Here is a 15,526-nt window from a genome sequence, read left to right as displayed (position 1 = left end):
GTATGAATTATGGCCTTATGCTGAGCATCACTATGGCAACTAATGACATCACTGCAGGCTCCAACCTGCACAAAACCCAACTTCTGAGGGTCTCTATTTGCTGGCATGGGTTTTTTCACGGTGATTGAGGGTATAAATATGTGAGCACCACAGTGTTGTCAAGGGTTGCTATGTGTATTTACTGCCATTGGAAAGATTTATTCCCTTTGTGGTTACTGTTGTTCTTGTGAAGGAAACCTAATGAAAATTACTGTTTGTATTTGGTTAGTAACATTTGTTGATAGCATATGGTCTGGGAGTGCTTCAGCAAATAAGAGCTTTTTAATAGTAAACAGAGCTATGAGTTCTATAAAGCAGCTGCTGTCAAAATACGCAGCGTAAGGTTGGATATTTTATTACTTTCTCCTCTTATCCAAATTGAGATTATCCTCCCAATTTTTCCTTGCTAGTGACAGCGTGGTTGTTTTAAGAGAGAAATCATAATCTCCAATTAGAAAATAAGACTATTTCTCATGTTTCAAACGTACATTTGGAAGCTGATGCATCACATACGAATGAGGTGTAATATTGGCATCTGACTCGAACTGCGGTGCTGGAGGTAATTTCTGCCAAACCCCTGCTCCTGCTCCCTGGCACTTTGATGCATCCTCCCATGAGATGAAACATAGAACAGGATGCTGGAAAAGAAAACATCAGAGCAAAGTTGATGAGGGAACTAAGTTTGTTGATCAGCTCATCTGCTGAACTCAGTTGGACTAGATAGGCTTGGAGAACAGAGCATTAAGCCATATTCCTTCTGCACATAAGAAAACAATTATTTTTTCCCAATAACTTCTCAAATACAGAAGCTGCTGTTTGGTTTTTCTGTCTGATAAACATATAATCTTAGTGTTTTCCCAGTCATTTCAAGGGAACTGCCCTTCAGCAGAGGACCTAATTTTGAGGACGGGAGGAAATGCAAGTCATTAACAGGATGAGGATGAATGGGAGTGGTTCATGAGATGCTGTAGCTCTCATCTAACTTGCACTATTTTAGGTTGCGTCATGTACTCCTTCACATCACTCTGTTGCTCGTGACATATTGTCTGTTTATTTTGGTCTGTAAAAAACACCTTTGCGATTCGCCTTCAAGCTTGCTTGTACACTTTGCATGAGTTTCAAAGTGCAGTGAATATTCAAAGTCTCTGGGAACAACGTGGAAATTTAGCTCATGATGAATTAAAAGACCAGAGAGCAGTTCTTATCTGCTAACTTCTTGCTGGGCTTTGGCATGGTCAGGCATTGAGGAGCATCCTCTTTGCAGCAGAGCCATCCTCCCAGCCATCCCTATGCCTTTCACCTTGAGCTGAGCTGTTCTAACAAGGAGTGCTTTGAGTCAGGGGTGCTTTGCTTAGCCCTGCCTGGAAGTTTGTGTCTTGCTTTATTGCAATTACTTCCTACTTTCTAAGATGTAGAAATCTTGAAACATGTCTGCAAATCTGAAGCACAAAAGCACCGTGGTTTCTTACCTCTTAGTATAGAAGGCATATTTTTTTCCTTATTCTGCTACTTTTGAACTTGTTTAAAGCTTCCAAATAGGCATTAGTTCAAGTTTCACTTAATTTTTGTTCCAAGATGCTGTTCAGTTTGTTCTTGTTTGCCATAGGGAGATGTTTCCTGAATCTGAAGAACCCTATGCAGGTGAATGATTTGAGGTGTTGATGTGAATATCACTGTTTGAAAAAGCTTTGGCCTTTGGGATGTTGAGCTGACTTGGTATTTCACAGTTCTCCTTTGTCTATGATCTTCCTGAATCAAAGCTGACTGTTGTGTAAGTTCTGGGTAACTTTGAAAGAGTAGTCTTCCTGTAACTGAAATAGAGCTCAGCTGGGTGTGGTAATGAGTAGAAGCAACCCAAGATGAAATTAATGTATTGATTATTGAGAAGAGGCCACTGAAATTCCTGCACTGGGTTCTGCAAGTTTGGAGGGGTCTGCTGGGCATATGTGATCTCCAGAATTGTAACAAGGATTAGCAGTGGGTCCCAGGGATTGGCAATGCTCCCTAGAGACCGGCAGGTTGTCACCACTGATTAGCTGAAGAAAGGAAGTAAGTGAACTAGAAGGATCCATTTAGAAAACATAGCAGGAAAGCTGTTAATCCGGGCAGGGCAGAAAGAGACGACCTTTCCCTGCCACACGTTGTGATTATGAGCACAGAGAGCCCTGTGCTCTCATTTCCCAGCACAGCAGCATCCCCTTATCCAGGTGCTTGGCCTGAGACTAGTGTTGCCTTGTGCTGGCTATGCTGGGGTGTGAGCGAGGAGCACAGGGTGGTGAGTGCAGTGGGGAAGACAAAGCAGTACCCATGGGAATGCATGGCTCTGACAGGTACCAGTGTGCAGCTGCTGCCACCTCCTGCATCCCGCGAGGATGCTCACCACCAGAGTGCAGATGGGCCCTCCTGGCTCACCAGGCAGCAGCTCCAGCTGCAAGCTGCTCACTGGGGATTTGACGCACTGCTTTCCCAAATCTCTGCAGCAGGACAAGGACAAGTCAGGGTCAGCTTTCTCTGTGCTGGCCCAAATGGCTGTGCAGTCCTGTCTAAGCTGGGGTAAGAATAAGGCCCAGGGGGAAAGTGTCTGCAGCTGAATGCAATGATCTGGTCTCCATGTGTTCTCTGATGTCCTGGTTCAGAGGAAACCTCTTCTGTGACTGATTGGAAGATATTCTCATGCCTGTCACTGAGCCTTCCCTAGCAAGCCTCCATAGACTTGTGTAAGGAAGGTCAGCTGCAGGGAGAGTTCCAATTGCAAGGCTCAAAATGGCAACTTTTGCAATCCATGTCAGCAGGCTATGGGTCCAACCCTGTGCCTGGAGCTCATGGTGTTGTATTCCTCAAAGAACTGCTAGTTGCACATGTTTTTCTACCATAGTGCAGTTTAAGCCTTAACTGTACTAGGCAGGTCTTAGGATGCACTATTATGCACTATCCTGTGGTTCATTCAGCTTCCCTAGCACTGCTTTTTAAGCCTCAGTACCTGCCAAGAAGATAACTCTTGGAGTACAAATAATATATAGTGCTTAGGGTTCATTGTGTGCTTGAAAGGTGACCATACCCCTGCCCTTGCCATCCCCTGCTCATGCATCTCGTGTCCTGTTCTGCAGTCCCACCTAAGGGCTTACACTGTGTGTCACAACTTGAGCCTAAGTCTGGACTAGAGGGCTGGGTTGAGCCTCAGAAGAGGACCCAGGTTAAATGTGATGTTTCTTCAGAAAAAGAAAACTTCACTGTGAACCTGGAAATGAGGTTAATTAGCCAAGAGAAGAGCAGAGGCAATGAGTGATTACAGATGTCCTAGGTGCAGGTGTTCTCCATCCTCAGATTCTGTTCTAACTATACAGGCTGACAGTGTCAGAGACATATTGTTCTCTCTTTCTAAATCCGTTCTCTTAATTTTGGTTTCATGCTGCTTCCAAATAACCATCTTTTCTCCCAAAAGAACCATCATGGTTTTTCCAAACATCTGTCCCCCAGTTCCATAAGAAGATAATTAATGCCCTTGTCACTCAGTCAGCCCAACCACTTCAGCTTATGCCAGGCACGATGTTTGTGGTTAACCATTGCCCACCCAAGCAGCAGTGCTACTGGCCTGTCACTAGAGCTGAGCGTGTCTCTGTTTTTACAGCTGGGGCACCCAAGGAGACTTCACGACAACCCACGCGCTTCCTGCAGTGAAGGTGAAGCTGTTCACAGAGAGCACGGGTGTGCTGGCACTGGAGGACAAAGAGCTCGGGAGGGTAAGGACATTTTGAGTTTAACAATTTTTCCTTCTGGCCCTGCTTTTCTAGAGAAATCTCTCCTGTACGGAAATATCTTTGGAGGACAACATGCTCTGCTTCTTTGCCAAGCTTCAGGAGGGAAAGAAAGCAAGCTCTCCACTGCTGGAAAGTAATGCACCTCGCATGCTGTCTTTGTTGTTAGTTTTTAATGGCAGCATTTCAGTTGGCTGTGCCTGCGCTGAGCAAAAGCGAAGGATCTTGTGTGTGATATTGGCAGTCCGGAAAGCTTTAGAAGTTGCTTACGGAAATGGACATTCCTGAGGCAGAAAAAGGGATTATGCTGTAGCAAAAAGAGAGGATTTAAGTTTGGCAGGAGTGTGTTAAGCTACTCTCATATCTACTGAACAGCCAGTGCACAGCTTGAGCATCTGAAAGCACTGTTGGCAGTACTTATGGCAAAAGGCTTGAAATCCTGGCTCCCCCAGGGACCGTGGCTCAGCCACTGGCTTCAGTGGGGCTGGGTAAGGAGTGAAAGTGAGGGTCCACTGCTCCTGTCAGTGGTGTTAATAGCAAAGAGCTTGCATTGCCTTGGCACCAGCCATGGGATATCAAAACCGCCCTTCTCACCCCATCCCTGCCCCTCACCTGTGGTCCCTACACCAGACCCTGGGACTGGTGTCCCTCCAACACACCACAGTGTACTCTATCTGCAGACAATACTCTGGGGTTTTCAGACAGTTCAGTTCATCTCCATGGATTTTTTGTGTTTTGCATTTACATTTGTCACAGTCCCATGCCTAAGCAAACTCTGACACCCCCTTCCTCAGCTCCCTCAGCAAGGGAGGCCTCCTTGGTGACGTGGGCTGGTCTCTCATGCTCCTTAGCTGTACTCAGAGTTGGGGAGAAGAAAGCAACATTGAAGAGCCTGTACTACACATTTAGGTGCAGCCTTTTAATCCTACTCAGAGAGAAAATCTCAATCCAGAGTGATCCCACCTTGAAGTCACAGATGGTAGGAACCTCACTGAGCCTGGTGCACTGGTATCACCAAGGATGCTTCACAGCCACATTGTGTCTTCAGAACACTAACAAGATTTTTCACTAATGCCGTTCATACAAATGCCAAAAGTTCTCTTAGGTCTGAGTGAGTTGTTGCTCTAATTTATATCTTTACAGCGGAGAGCACCACAAATGATTTTGTCTTGTATAATTTGTGTCCATTTTGACTATTTGTCTTTTCACATTCTCATACCGCCCCTTTGTTCTTGCACTTGAGAGAGAAAAAAGCAGAGTTATTCCTGCTTTCCTCATCTCATTTTTCTCTTCGAGGATGGTCGCAGCCTCTCCAGACCCTGCAATGCCGCTGAGGGTTTTTCATCCCCCGAGTGGTTACACTCGCTGCGGACCCGCTTGCTTTGTAGGCCTTGTTTCCCCTGGCAGCCATGAGCAGCGCTGACTTTGCAGCTCTCAGGAAGCAATTAGCCCTGCGCCTTGTTGTGAGAAAGATGTCAGGTCCCAGCACGGCCCTGTTGCCCCGAGGTACGGAAGAACTGGCCGTGCCAACACACGTGAATCCTGATCCGGTGGGAAGCCATTGCCCCTGGTGAGCTCCTGAAATCCCAAGAATGTGGGCCAGCAGCAGCGGGCACAGGGCGATTTCCTCTGGCCGGCGGCCACCGGTGCTTTGAGCAGGCCGAACTTCAAAGGGCCGCGCGGGTGCCTGCAGCGGCCGAGATGACGCGTGTCCGATTGGGCCGCGTCAGGATTTCTTTTTAACGAAATAATGAAACCAGGAGCGTGCTAAGCCCCTGATTTAGCTGTTTGAATGGGCATGAACCTGTCTGTGGAGAGAGAAGGGAAGCAAAGTCTCCGTGGAGCAGTTTTATACACAAAAACACCCATGCTTAGCTGTCCTTTGAGAAGAGGCTTTGTGCTCTGCCAGGCCGGCACAATGCTCACTTTCTATTGCAAGCATTGAGCTGGCAGCTGGCCGGCACTCCTCACTGCACCGCTTGTGTTGGAGGGAGAGCTGGAAAGAGCTCCCAAGCCCCGAGCTGCTGGATGGGCAGCTGAAGCCATGGGAATCCATCCTGTCCCTATTGAAGCCAGCTGCAAAGTGCCTGCAGACCTCAGCCAAGGCTTCATCCACTGAGAGTAAGGAGGAGAAGAGCCATGAATTGCAACAACACTGTACAAAGTTTGTGCACCGTCTGATGGAAAAGAGTTAGAAATTGAAGCAGAGTTTATCCCAAACACCCCAAGTGGCTCCTGCCTTGTGGGGAGGTGCAGTTTAATGCAAGGCCTCGGTATTGGGTGATGCTCAGAGCTTGGGTGCATCCACGTTTCTGACAACACCCATGTGCAGGACTTGCTGCTTTTCTTCAGGTTTTGCTGAAATACAGGTATTTTTTCCAAGAGAGGTAAACGTCATCAGAAACTGATGTTGCTCGGTTAATCTAGGTGACTAATAATGGATTCCTGCCAGAGAAAGCATAAATTTAATTCAGTAAAGAACGTGTGAAATAATGTTTATGAAAAAATGGTGAACTTAAAAATCTAATGATGTTAACCTTAGGCTTTGGAAGAAACAAATAATTTTTAAAGTCAATTATCAGAGGTTAATAGCATCAGGTGTATATTAGTGGGAGGAAAAAGCCTGCTTTGTTGGCTCAGCAGTAAAGGTGAGTTTCACCGGAATATGAGTATAGTTTGGCTGGAGTTTGGCAGGAGCCTGGACAAAGCGTGAGTGAGTAATGAGTGATGGATCACAGCAAATAACAAGGGTGAATGCTACCATTTGTAAAGGAGTGTGCTTGCATAAATGTTAATGGATTTAGATACTGCATAATGTAATGCAGTACAGTGGACACTGTAATGAATTTGCATCCAGCACAGGTACCTCCAAGAGAGAAAATGTTGGAAGAGAAAGGGGCGTAGGAGGCAGAGAGCATCAGAGAGGACATCATTCCGATGTGAAGACAGCTATAGCTTTGCTCTGCTCCCATTCACTTTGCAGATAGACATTTTACAGTCACAGGGTTAAGTCACTTTAGAGGACACGTGGAAGCATGAGGACAAAACTGTGAATGCTGTGTAGTTCTTGAAGAATATTCTGTGGAGTGAGATGCTTAGTGAATGAGTGGAAAAGCACAGCTATGATCAGAAGGGATTACTTGGAGCCTTCCAGTTTCTTTGATTAGCCAAGCACTGCCACTGGTATTCATCTGCACAGCTCCACTGAAATTCCTGGTGTTGCACTGATTTACCCCAGCTGGAGATTGCCCCATCATTTCCTCTCTGCATGAAATGAAAGCAGAAAGTGCCGCAGCCACTGCTGTCATGATGTGCTGCATATTTGATCTGTTGTTATAGCACAGTCAGACACACTGACCTATCTACAAGGTTGTCTACTGCGTACAGTCTTGCCAGTAAGCAAAATATTAGAGCAACTTCATCAGTTTGATTGTAGTGATTGATAAGCCATTTTAGGTATAATGTTCCGTGGCGAACCTCCCATGGAAACATCAGGAAGTTTAGAGGCTGTCAAAGTTGTATGGCTCTGAAAGTAGAGGACAGGCAACCTCAGCAACAACTTATTGGTGGTTTGCTATCACATCAGTCCATCATCACTTCTAGACTGATTTGCCTCGGTAGCTGCAAGCTTGCTTACTGTCCACTTTTCTTAAACAGCTGCAACATGGGAGCCGATACATGCAGTTCTGTTCTGCCCAACCCTATAAAATATGTCACATTGAGGACTCAGAGAATATATAAAATAACCTCAAAATAATAAGCTGCATGTTAAAACAACAACGAAAAGTAAGTCTTAGTGATGGGAATTTCCACACTGACTTTCTGAGCTCTTCTGTTGTGCTGTTGTAAAACTCACATTGAGAATAGTGTTGAACATTCTTGCTTTTGGTGCTTGCAGGTTGTTCTCCATCCCACTCCCAACAGCCCAAAGCAGTCAGAGTGGCACAAAATGACAGTTTCCAAAAACTGCCCAGATCAAGACCTGAAGATCAAGCTTGCTGTACGAATGGATAAGCCCCAAAACATGAAGCACTCTGGGTAAGTGTCCTTATCTGAACTCCATTTGTTTTGCATGAGCATTAGAAAATTTCTCTTTCTTAAGATTCTGAAAGTTAATCTTTTTTCTCAGGTTCACAGATCAAAAGAAATGTAAATATAGAAATGACATTAGTTTGGTCATTTATAAGGAGCTTTCCATACTCTTAGCATAGGTACTCATTCTTAATACATAGGGTTAGGGTTAATACATATGAACTAAACAATTTAAACTTTAAATGGTATTCCCTGGCAAATTGCTGGATTGTTTTCTTCCTATAAGGAAATAAGAAGTGAACTGCCTACCTCTTACTGGTGTGTTGTATAAGTTTTCTAAGTTATTCTGTATTTCCCCATGCTGACTTCTCACAACCTAAAAACCAGTGCACCTTCCGCTTGAAATGAACTCCAATGTGATCCTCATTATTTATACAGAGATGCACAGTACAACTAAACAGCAGTTGCCTGGAGGGAAACGAGAGAGTCTAAGTAGGACTGATAAAGTGGGGTGTTAAAAGGGGAGTCTCTCCCCTCTGTGCATCATTATCAGAGGATTTGGGGACAAGGGGATCCCCATCTTCCTCTCCAGGCTTCCTTGTGTCCCAGACAGAGACAGAAGAGGCTGTGACGCTGTAGGGCAGGAAGGAATTTTTTTAGTTCAAGATTATTTAATTCCTGTGCGCTGTGACCTGACCTGAGCTGGCCAAAAGGGAATAGTTCTTATCTTTTCCTGGTGTCCAGAAGCAAACACTGATACATGCTTTTTCACTAGTAATGCGGTTACAAATTAGATAATCTTTGGGAAGATCTAGCTAAGGTCATTGCCAAGGCTTTCCTCTCTTTGCTCTTCAGAGCTGAGGATGTGATAAAAAGTAGAAATTATTTAGGAAAATCACTACTTTGATAAACTCATTATCTAGTATCTTTTTGGGAGCTGTAAAAGTAACGTTGCCTCATTTTTGTTAATGTTCTCTTAGGTTCAATCCATTAGATGGATTAAATCATGCATCTTTCTTATAATTTCTTTTCCTCATCTTCCTGTCTTTTCTGTTAATGAGATCAGAGCCAATAGCCAGATGTGAAGTTTAATTTTTCCACTGTGAACATGGCACCAAAAGCAAAAAAAGAACAATTCTCCTGTCATGCTTGTTTCCTTGATCAGGTCTGATGGCAACGGGGCTGAGCAGTCCTGGCTTTTCTCATGCTCTTTACAACTAGTATTTCATATACAAGATGGTGCTGGAAACAGTGTGATTTGTAATATTAGCTTGCTATCATAACCGAGGTTCTCTTTCTGCTCATTTTAGTTGCAGCAGTAAACAAGACAATTATTTCCCTGTTCTCAAGCTCAAAGCCCATATTAGCACAATGCTTGGAGTTTTGTTAAACATTCACAATGTACGTACGTTGAATCTCTTCTAGCATAAAAAGCCACCAGCATAACCAAAAAGGATTTGTTTTCTATTTATAGAGCCAGAATCAAAGTAATTATAATGATACGTAAAACATATTAGCGCTGAACAATGTCTTTGTAATTACTCCTAGTCTGGTGCTGCTGCTATTTTTGCCAGTGTTTATATTGCGGTGTCACAGCAGCTGCTTCATCACAGAGATTAAATGCTAATTTTGACATTAATTTTAAAAGTTAATTCTTCCTTTGTGGAATGCAGTAAGTTCACTCCTTCTTAGAAATTATTCAGTCTGCTCATAGCCAAAAGATTTCAAGGAATTCATCTTCAGCTGTTCAGCAAAGTGACCTGGTTTAGTCAGTCCAGTGTATGGTGAGCTCCCTGGCTCTGCCTTTGATGCAGTAAGGTGCCCTCTCATTGACACTTCCCCTCAGCCAAATGGTTTTGTGAAGGCTTAAAGCAACACTTAGGGTTCCTTTCTCTTAATTCTGCCATTGCAAATGTATTCACCCATCTGACCACATAGCAGCTATTCACTGGCATTAAAGGGCTTCAGGATTCTGAGCAAGCTGTAAAAAACAAAAAGGAAGAAAGGAATAATACTGTGTAACATCGAGACTCTGGGAGCTTTTTGTGTCTCTTTCTTTGCAGGTTATTCGTTCAGGCTAGAAATAATCACATTCAGTAATGCTGCCAAACTTGAGAGTCTTGTAATTACTCCTTCTTCTGCATTAACTTTGGTTTCTAGCTGTGAAGAAAAGATACTGTAAACAACAGCTTGTCATTTGTGTACTGAATTCATTTATTCTTTTCTCCTAGATATTTATGGGCCATTGGTAAAAATGTTTGGAAGAGATGGAAGAAACGATTCTTTGTCCTGGTGCAGGTAACAGATTTACCTAGAAGTGACTTTCAATTACAATGTGATGTATTTGTTCTGACCTTTTACAGTGCTGTGTAACTACTGCAAAGCTGTGGTTCTGTGTTGGTTCTTTGTTAAGCCCTGGGTCTTTTTTTTTTTTTTTTTTTCAATTGTGGATATCTTCTCAGGCACAACCCCATTGCAAATCATTATCTAGGAGTTCTGCAGTGCAACTGAATGCATGGTGAAATGGAGAATCAGTTTTAGGGAGGAATTCAGTGAGATGGGAAGGAAGCTCAGTCTGTGTTGGCTGGAGGTACTTGAGTGCAGATGCTCCCTTTTCAGGTAAAGTTTCAAGGCCCTTGAAATCTACAAAAGTTTTGTCCTTGGCAGCATCAGAGTCAGTATTTCAGTCCTGATGCTTCTCTAATCTTCAAGTTCATTGCACATTCTCATTCTTTTTTCTTTTTCTTTTCTACTTTCTGCCTTCCTGGTTTCAGTAGACCTGTATATGGTTGTTTAATGATTTCAAGTAAACAGACAGAAGGTGTCTCACATGAGCTAAGAGGATATGGTCATTACTTGACATATTAGATCTTCCCTTACCTTCCTGATGGCAGCTGAAGGCACTAAACTGAGAGACATGGGGCCCTGGTCTGGGTGGCTGCATCTTCACCCCAGCCTGACCAGCACTGTCAAACAGTGCACTGGGATCCATCTCTCCCTCTGCCCTGTCTAACTTCCCCAGGCTGTGCTGTCTACAGCTATGAGAAATAAAAAATTAAACAGTTGCCTATATCTGTCCAAGCAGCGTATTTAGATTTAGGTTAAAAATGATGGGTTTAGGGCATTTGTAAACCATTCTCAGCAACATCTCATTTGCAAATGCACCCTCCATGCAGGGACTGGCCAGGTGGAAGGGGATCCCACAACTGAATGGGGGTCCCATAAGAGACAGAAGAGGCCATGATTAAGGAAGTACCTTTGGGGAGTGCTGCACAACGAGCCTGTTTTTATGTGGGGGTTCAGGGGCTGCTTTTCTCTGTGTTTTCTTGTCTGTTTTCTGTGTTGAAGTTAAAAGTGCCGGGGCAATGCGTGATCACCTGTAAAGCAGCTTGTCTTTGAGGGGCAGCTCATTACTGCAGAGTTCTCAGGAGCGTTTTCCTTGTGAGCAGGAGTTTTCCAAGGCAGGATCCTTTTTCAGAGAGCGTCTGTGTATAACAGGACAATTCCTCTTTCCTAAAATAGCTTCTCCCATACCAGAGTTTATCAGTACTTCTGTGTTTGAGGCTCTGCAGGTACGGCCGCTAATCCCCACTTTTCTCTTAGGAGCCTTCATCTGGCCTTTCTGTGGGGTTGCAGTTCTTTCTCTCATCTTCAGTTGCTATATATTTCTCAGCTTGCAGTGGAACTGAAGCGCTCAGTTATTCCATGTTTTCTTCTGTTACTAGGTCTGTATTCGTCAGTTGGCATATGCAAGTAGAATTTGGCCAGAAAAGCAGTTCATTTGAATAAGATGAGCAGACTTTTGCCCCCAGAGAGTCTCTGTAGCCCACCTCAGAAATTCCAGCTGCCGCTGCAGCTCCTCTGTTACGTTACCGTTTGCTCAACATTTGGTGCAATGTAAAGTGTTCTGCCGTACATCAAATATAAACAAGAAACACTCTCTATGCAGTCCCTCAGATGTAGTTTGAGCATATTGAACATGTCAGCAGGCAATAAAGATGGAATAAAAATACTTTGCTGTCCGTATGTTTGTCGTTTGCTTTTCATGCAATGCAAAGGATGGGTGCTGATATGAACAGGGATTGGCAGTAAAGGTGTTGATGTCCAGAATGCTCTGAACTCTGCTGAGCACAGACAGGGAGTAGCCCCAGCAGGATGGTGGGCTGGCCTGGCTGCAGGAAGAATGGACAAGGATCAGGCTGTGTTTTAGGGGCTTAGTAAGCCACGCCAGGCTCCTGTTGGCACCAGTGCCAAGAGCTAGAGTCCAAAGCTTAAAATCCCTTTGGGATATTGCAGTGTGGTCAGCAGGGCTGTAAGTGTGCATGAATAAATATTTCCTTTCTCATCCTTCATCTTTGTCCCTTACCTGTAACATCCTCTGCCACACCTCTCCCCTCTCTTGCAGAGTAGCCTCTTCTCCCCACTCCCATGTCCTCATTCAGATGGAGGCAGCTGGCCCAGCCCCAGTTCCTTCAGTGCCCTGCTGTGGTGTCTGGTACCAGAGGTTAAGAAATTCATGGTAATAAATACTCAGACTCCTCTTCCCCATCTAAACAAGGCACAAAGGTGCCAAGCTGCATAGGCAGCACTGTGGAGGAAGGTGTTGATGGCAGTTTGGCTCTTTCCTGTCAGTAATGCCTCACCAGTATGAACGGAGGATTTGCACATGTATGGAGATAAGGGAGCTCTACAGGGAGTGTTCCCACTGATACTTGGATCCTGAAAGCCCTGCAAAGAAGGGGAAAGGAGCAATAACTCTCTTGTAATTTGGGCGGAATAATCCCTCGCACCTTCTGTGTCTGTGAAAGCTGTACAGGAGATGGTTTGTTTGGGTTCAGTGGGTGAGAGCAGCTCCTTTGTGCTGCTTCTGTAGCTGGGCCTCACCCCTTCAGCACATGCATTGCTGGGCAGTCCTCATTCCCCCCTTGGTGAAGGTGAGCAATGTGATGTGGCCCAGGGAGCTCAGGTGCATTATTACTGCAGGCACCTGTATAACACAGGGGAGAGTTTTCTTCTCCAAATGAATTGCAGTCCTCTCTGCACACTGCCCACCCTTCTCGTAGACACCCTTTGAGATGAGCAGCAGAAGAGCAGAATACTGATTAGATGTAAATTACATGGCAGAGACTCGTTACTTGCCTAATTTTAAATCCTGAGATATGCAGTGTGAAAGTGATGGCAGAATATGGCCCTGAGCTTGGATGGAAATGGTCCGCAGCATCGCAAGTGAGGAAAATGCTTCGTAAAGGCAGCAGTCATGCCAATGGCAGTGGTAAGAGAAAGCAATGGGATGATTTAGGGCAACATTCTCTGTGACTGGTTGGGAGAGAAAATGTCTATCCAGCACAGATGTTGTGTTTCATAAGTTGCTATATCAGCTAACTGAGCACAGCATACAAATTTCAGCAGGTTTGTCAATTGGACCCTTGATCACGCAGGAGCTGGGATTTTTGGTAGCTGACAGAGCTTGCATTAATTCTTCGCGTGGTCTAATGTGCTCCATTGGCAATAACGCTGCTGCTGGTTCTGGTGGGCTTGCCAGTTCTGCAATAGGAAATTTCCTCTAATGATTCATAAGGGCAAGTGAATTAATTACATTGAGATTTCAGACTGAATCTGTTTTCCTCTTGTCATAACCCCATTTCTGTGCGCTGGCAGCATATGGGAAGTAACACTCCATGGTACCTGGATGACATGTCTGCTGAGTAGCTGGAAGCAGTTTTTGTCTGATTGTGTCTCATGGTGTTTGCAGAACGTTGTTGGATGCAGATCAACTCTCTGCAGATTAAAACCAGTTGCAGTGTCTGCGCCTGGATCTATTGTTCTAGTGACAGACTCCCCGCACTCGTTATAACTTAGAGTAATGGTGACAGCTCCTGCTTTTAGCAAAACTCAGCTCGGAATGAAATGAAGTAAGTGTTCAGTAACTCTGCATAACCAACTGAACTGGGAAATAATTCCACAGCATTGCGGTGTACCACACTGCAGTCCTAGCCTGTGGTCCTCAAATTGAGGAGAATGACCTAGAGCTGGTCCCTGCAACCATATTAAATCATGTTTTCGTTCAGACCCTCACTGGGAACTGGGCATAGGCAGTGAATGCTGAGAAACCCTTGAGTGTTGGTGATTGATACAAGACATTTGGAAGCTGCTGGTTAAGCAGCTGCATGTCTGCTTGCACCTGGATGCCTGTACACAGGTGAGCTGATGGTGTGGGCACGACTTCCCATCAGGCAGACCCACCCAAAGAAAATATTTGTGTTTGGATGAGGAAGCTAAGACAACTGCTATGTGCAATTGTTTAGGGATGAATGGATGTGCTGAGATGTGAAAACTGTTGTTTTCACATTTGTTTCTTTAAGCTAGATCATTTCCTCTGCTCATTTGTGTCAGTAAAGGGCTTGGGAGGCAACATACAGCTGCAACCAGAGGACAAGAGTCTCCCATCAAAGTAGAAAGCTGTATTACAACTGGCAGTATCTTAGCACAGTTTCTCTCCCTTGGGACAAAATACATGCTGTTAATCCAGGAAAGGTCCGTTTAAGAATTTAACCCAAGTGGGGCAGTGTTATGTCAACACTGGGAAAGAGGGAAGCGGATGACTGAGCTGTGTTGTGCTCAGAGTGCAAGGGACGACAATTAACAGGTTTGAGCTGGATTCTCAGGCAAGCGTTGCTGGCTAGAGCAGGAGTATTTGGTGGAAAAACAAGGGTGAAGTCAGTACTGGTTAATACATACCTACTATATTTATTAATCACTGGGATTATATAGCTGGTGACAGAATATGGTCAAGTGCCAAGAAAGTCAGATCTAATTTAGCAGCCTGGGAATAGTGAACTTCGGCATTTGTCTCCCGCTGTCTCTTTCTTCTTCTCTCAATTTCTTTGCCTTTCTCTTTTTTTTTTCCCCCATTGTGTTCCTTCTGTTCTTCTGTCTCAAATTATTTTCTAAACCATTTTCCTTTTTTTCATAAGGAACCAGCCAGAACAGCCTTGGATTATTTCTCTTCTTTGAGCTTCACTCAATTCAGCTTCCTTAGCTGCTCCTTTCCTGGCCCTCATCTGGTCCCTGGATCAAATCCCAGTTGCTTTGAGAGTTTGTCCCTTACTGGGCAGAGATTTCCCCTCAGTCTTCCTTCAGTTTCCTCTGTATCCATGCTTTTTTCAATTACTCAAACCATTCATCTCGCCCATCCCATCTGCTCGCTCTCTCTCATACTCAGCTATGGTTCAGTGTGAACTCAGCAGGCTGCAAGATTAATTTCTGCTATTAACTGTTTCTCTGGTCTGGCCACTTTGGAGCTTCTGCAGATGGCAGGCTCTGTATTTTAGAGGACTGTGCACAGTATTTTAGAGGGCTGACGAGAGGCTAACTGCAATCTCCACTTAACCCTGCAGCGCTGTTCAGCAGTGAAACATGACAGTGTCATATCAAGCTTTCTAGAATCTCATTTTGTAAGATTTTTCTTTATTGCTACTCATAAATGGAAGGAGCCACATCTTGCTGGTATCCAGGGCACAGCTTGATTCTGACCCCAAGCAGTAAATTGGCATACCACATCTTTGCACACAAGGTGCTGGCTGGAGTTGTGTTTGTACAGGCACTCTGCATGGCACCATTGGCTCCTTTTCCAGAGGACATTAGTAGCAGTCCTGGCTGGTTGCATGTTGTAGAGTGACCTGTAGGTTTCTCTAAGAGAT

The 15,526-nt window shown here is 44.6% G+C and overlaps 1 protein-coding gene across 18 annotated transcripts in view; it reads left to right on the top strand.

Annotated features, from left to right (window-relative positions):
- Nucleotides 1-15,526, top strand: part of CADPS (calcium dependent secretion activator) — a 168,919-nt gene that overhangs the window by 66,758 nt on the left and 86,635 nt on the right. For all 18 annotated transcript variants that reach the window (XM_015875155.1, XM_032447316.1, XM_015875147.1 and 15 more), the window contains exons 7-9: nucleotides 3,668-3,779; nucleotides 7,693-7,832; nucleotides 10,058-10,124. In XM_015875155.1, coding sequence (XP_015730641.1) covers nucleotides 3,668-3,779; nucleotides 7,693-7,832; nucleotides 10,058-10,124 — 319 coding nt within the window. The remainder of the gene's footprint in view (nucleotides 1-3,667; nucleotides 3,780-7,692; nucleotides 7,833-10,057; nucleotides 10,125-15,526) is intronic.

Source organism: Coturnix japonica, chromosome 12, assembly GCF_001577835.2.
Source record: "Coturnix japonica isolate 7356 chromosome 12, Coturnix japonica 2.1, whole genome shotgun sequence".
Lineage (NCBI taxonomy): Eukaryota > Metazoa > Chordata > Aves > Galliformes > Phasianidae > Coturnix > Coturnix japonica.
The sequence above is the reverse complement of the archived record's forward strand: the minus strand, read 5'-3'. Positions and strand labels throughout refer to the sequence as shown.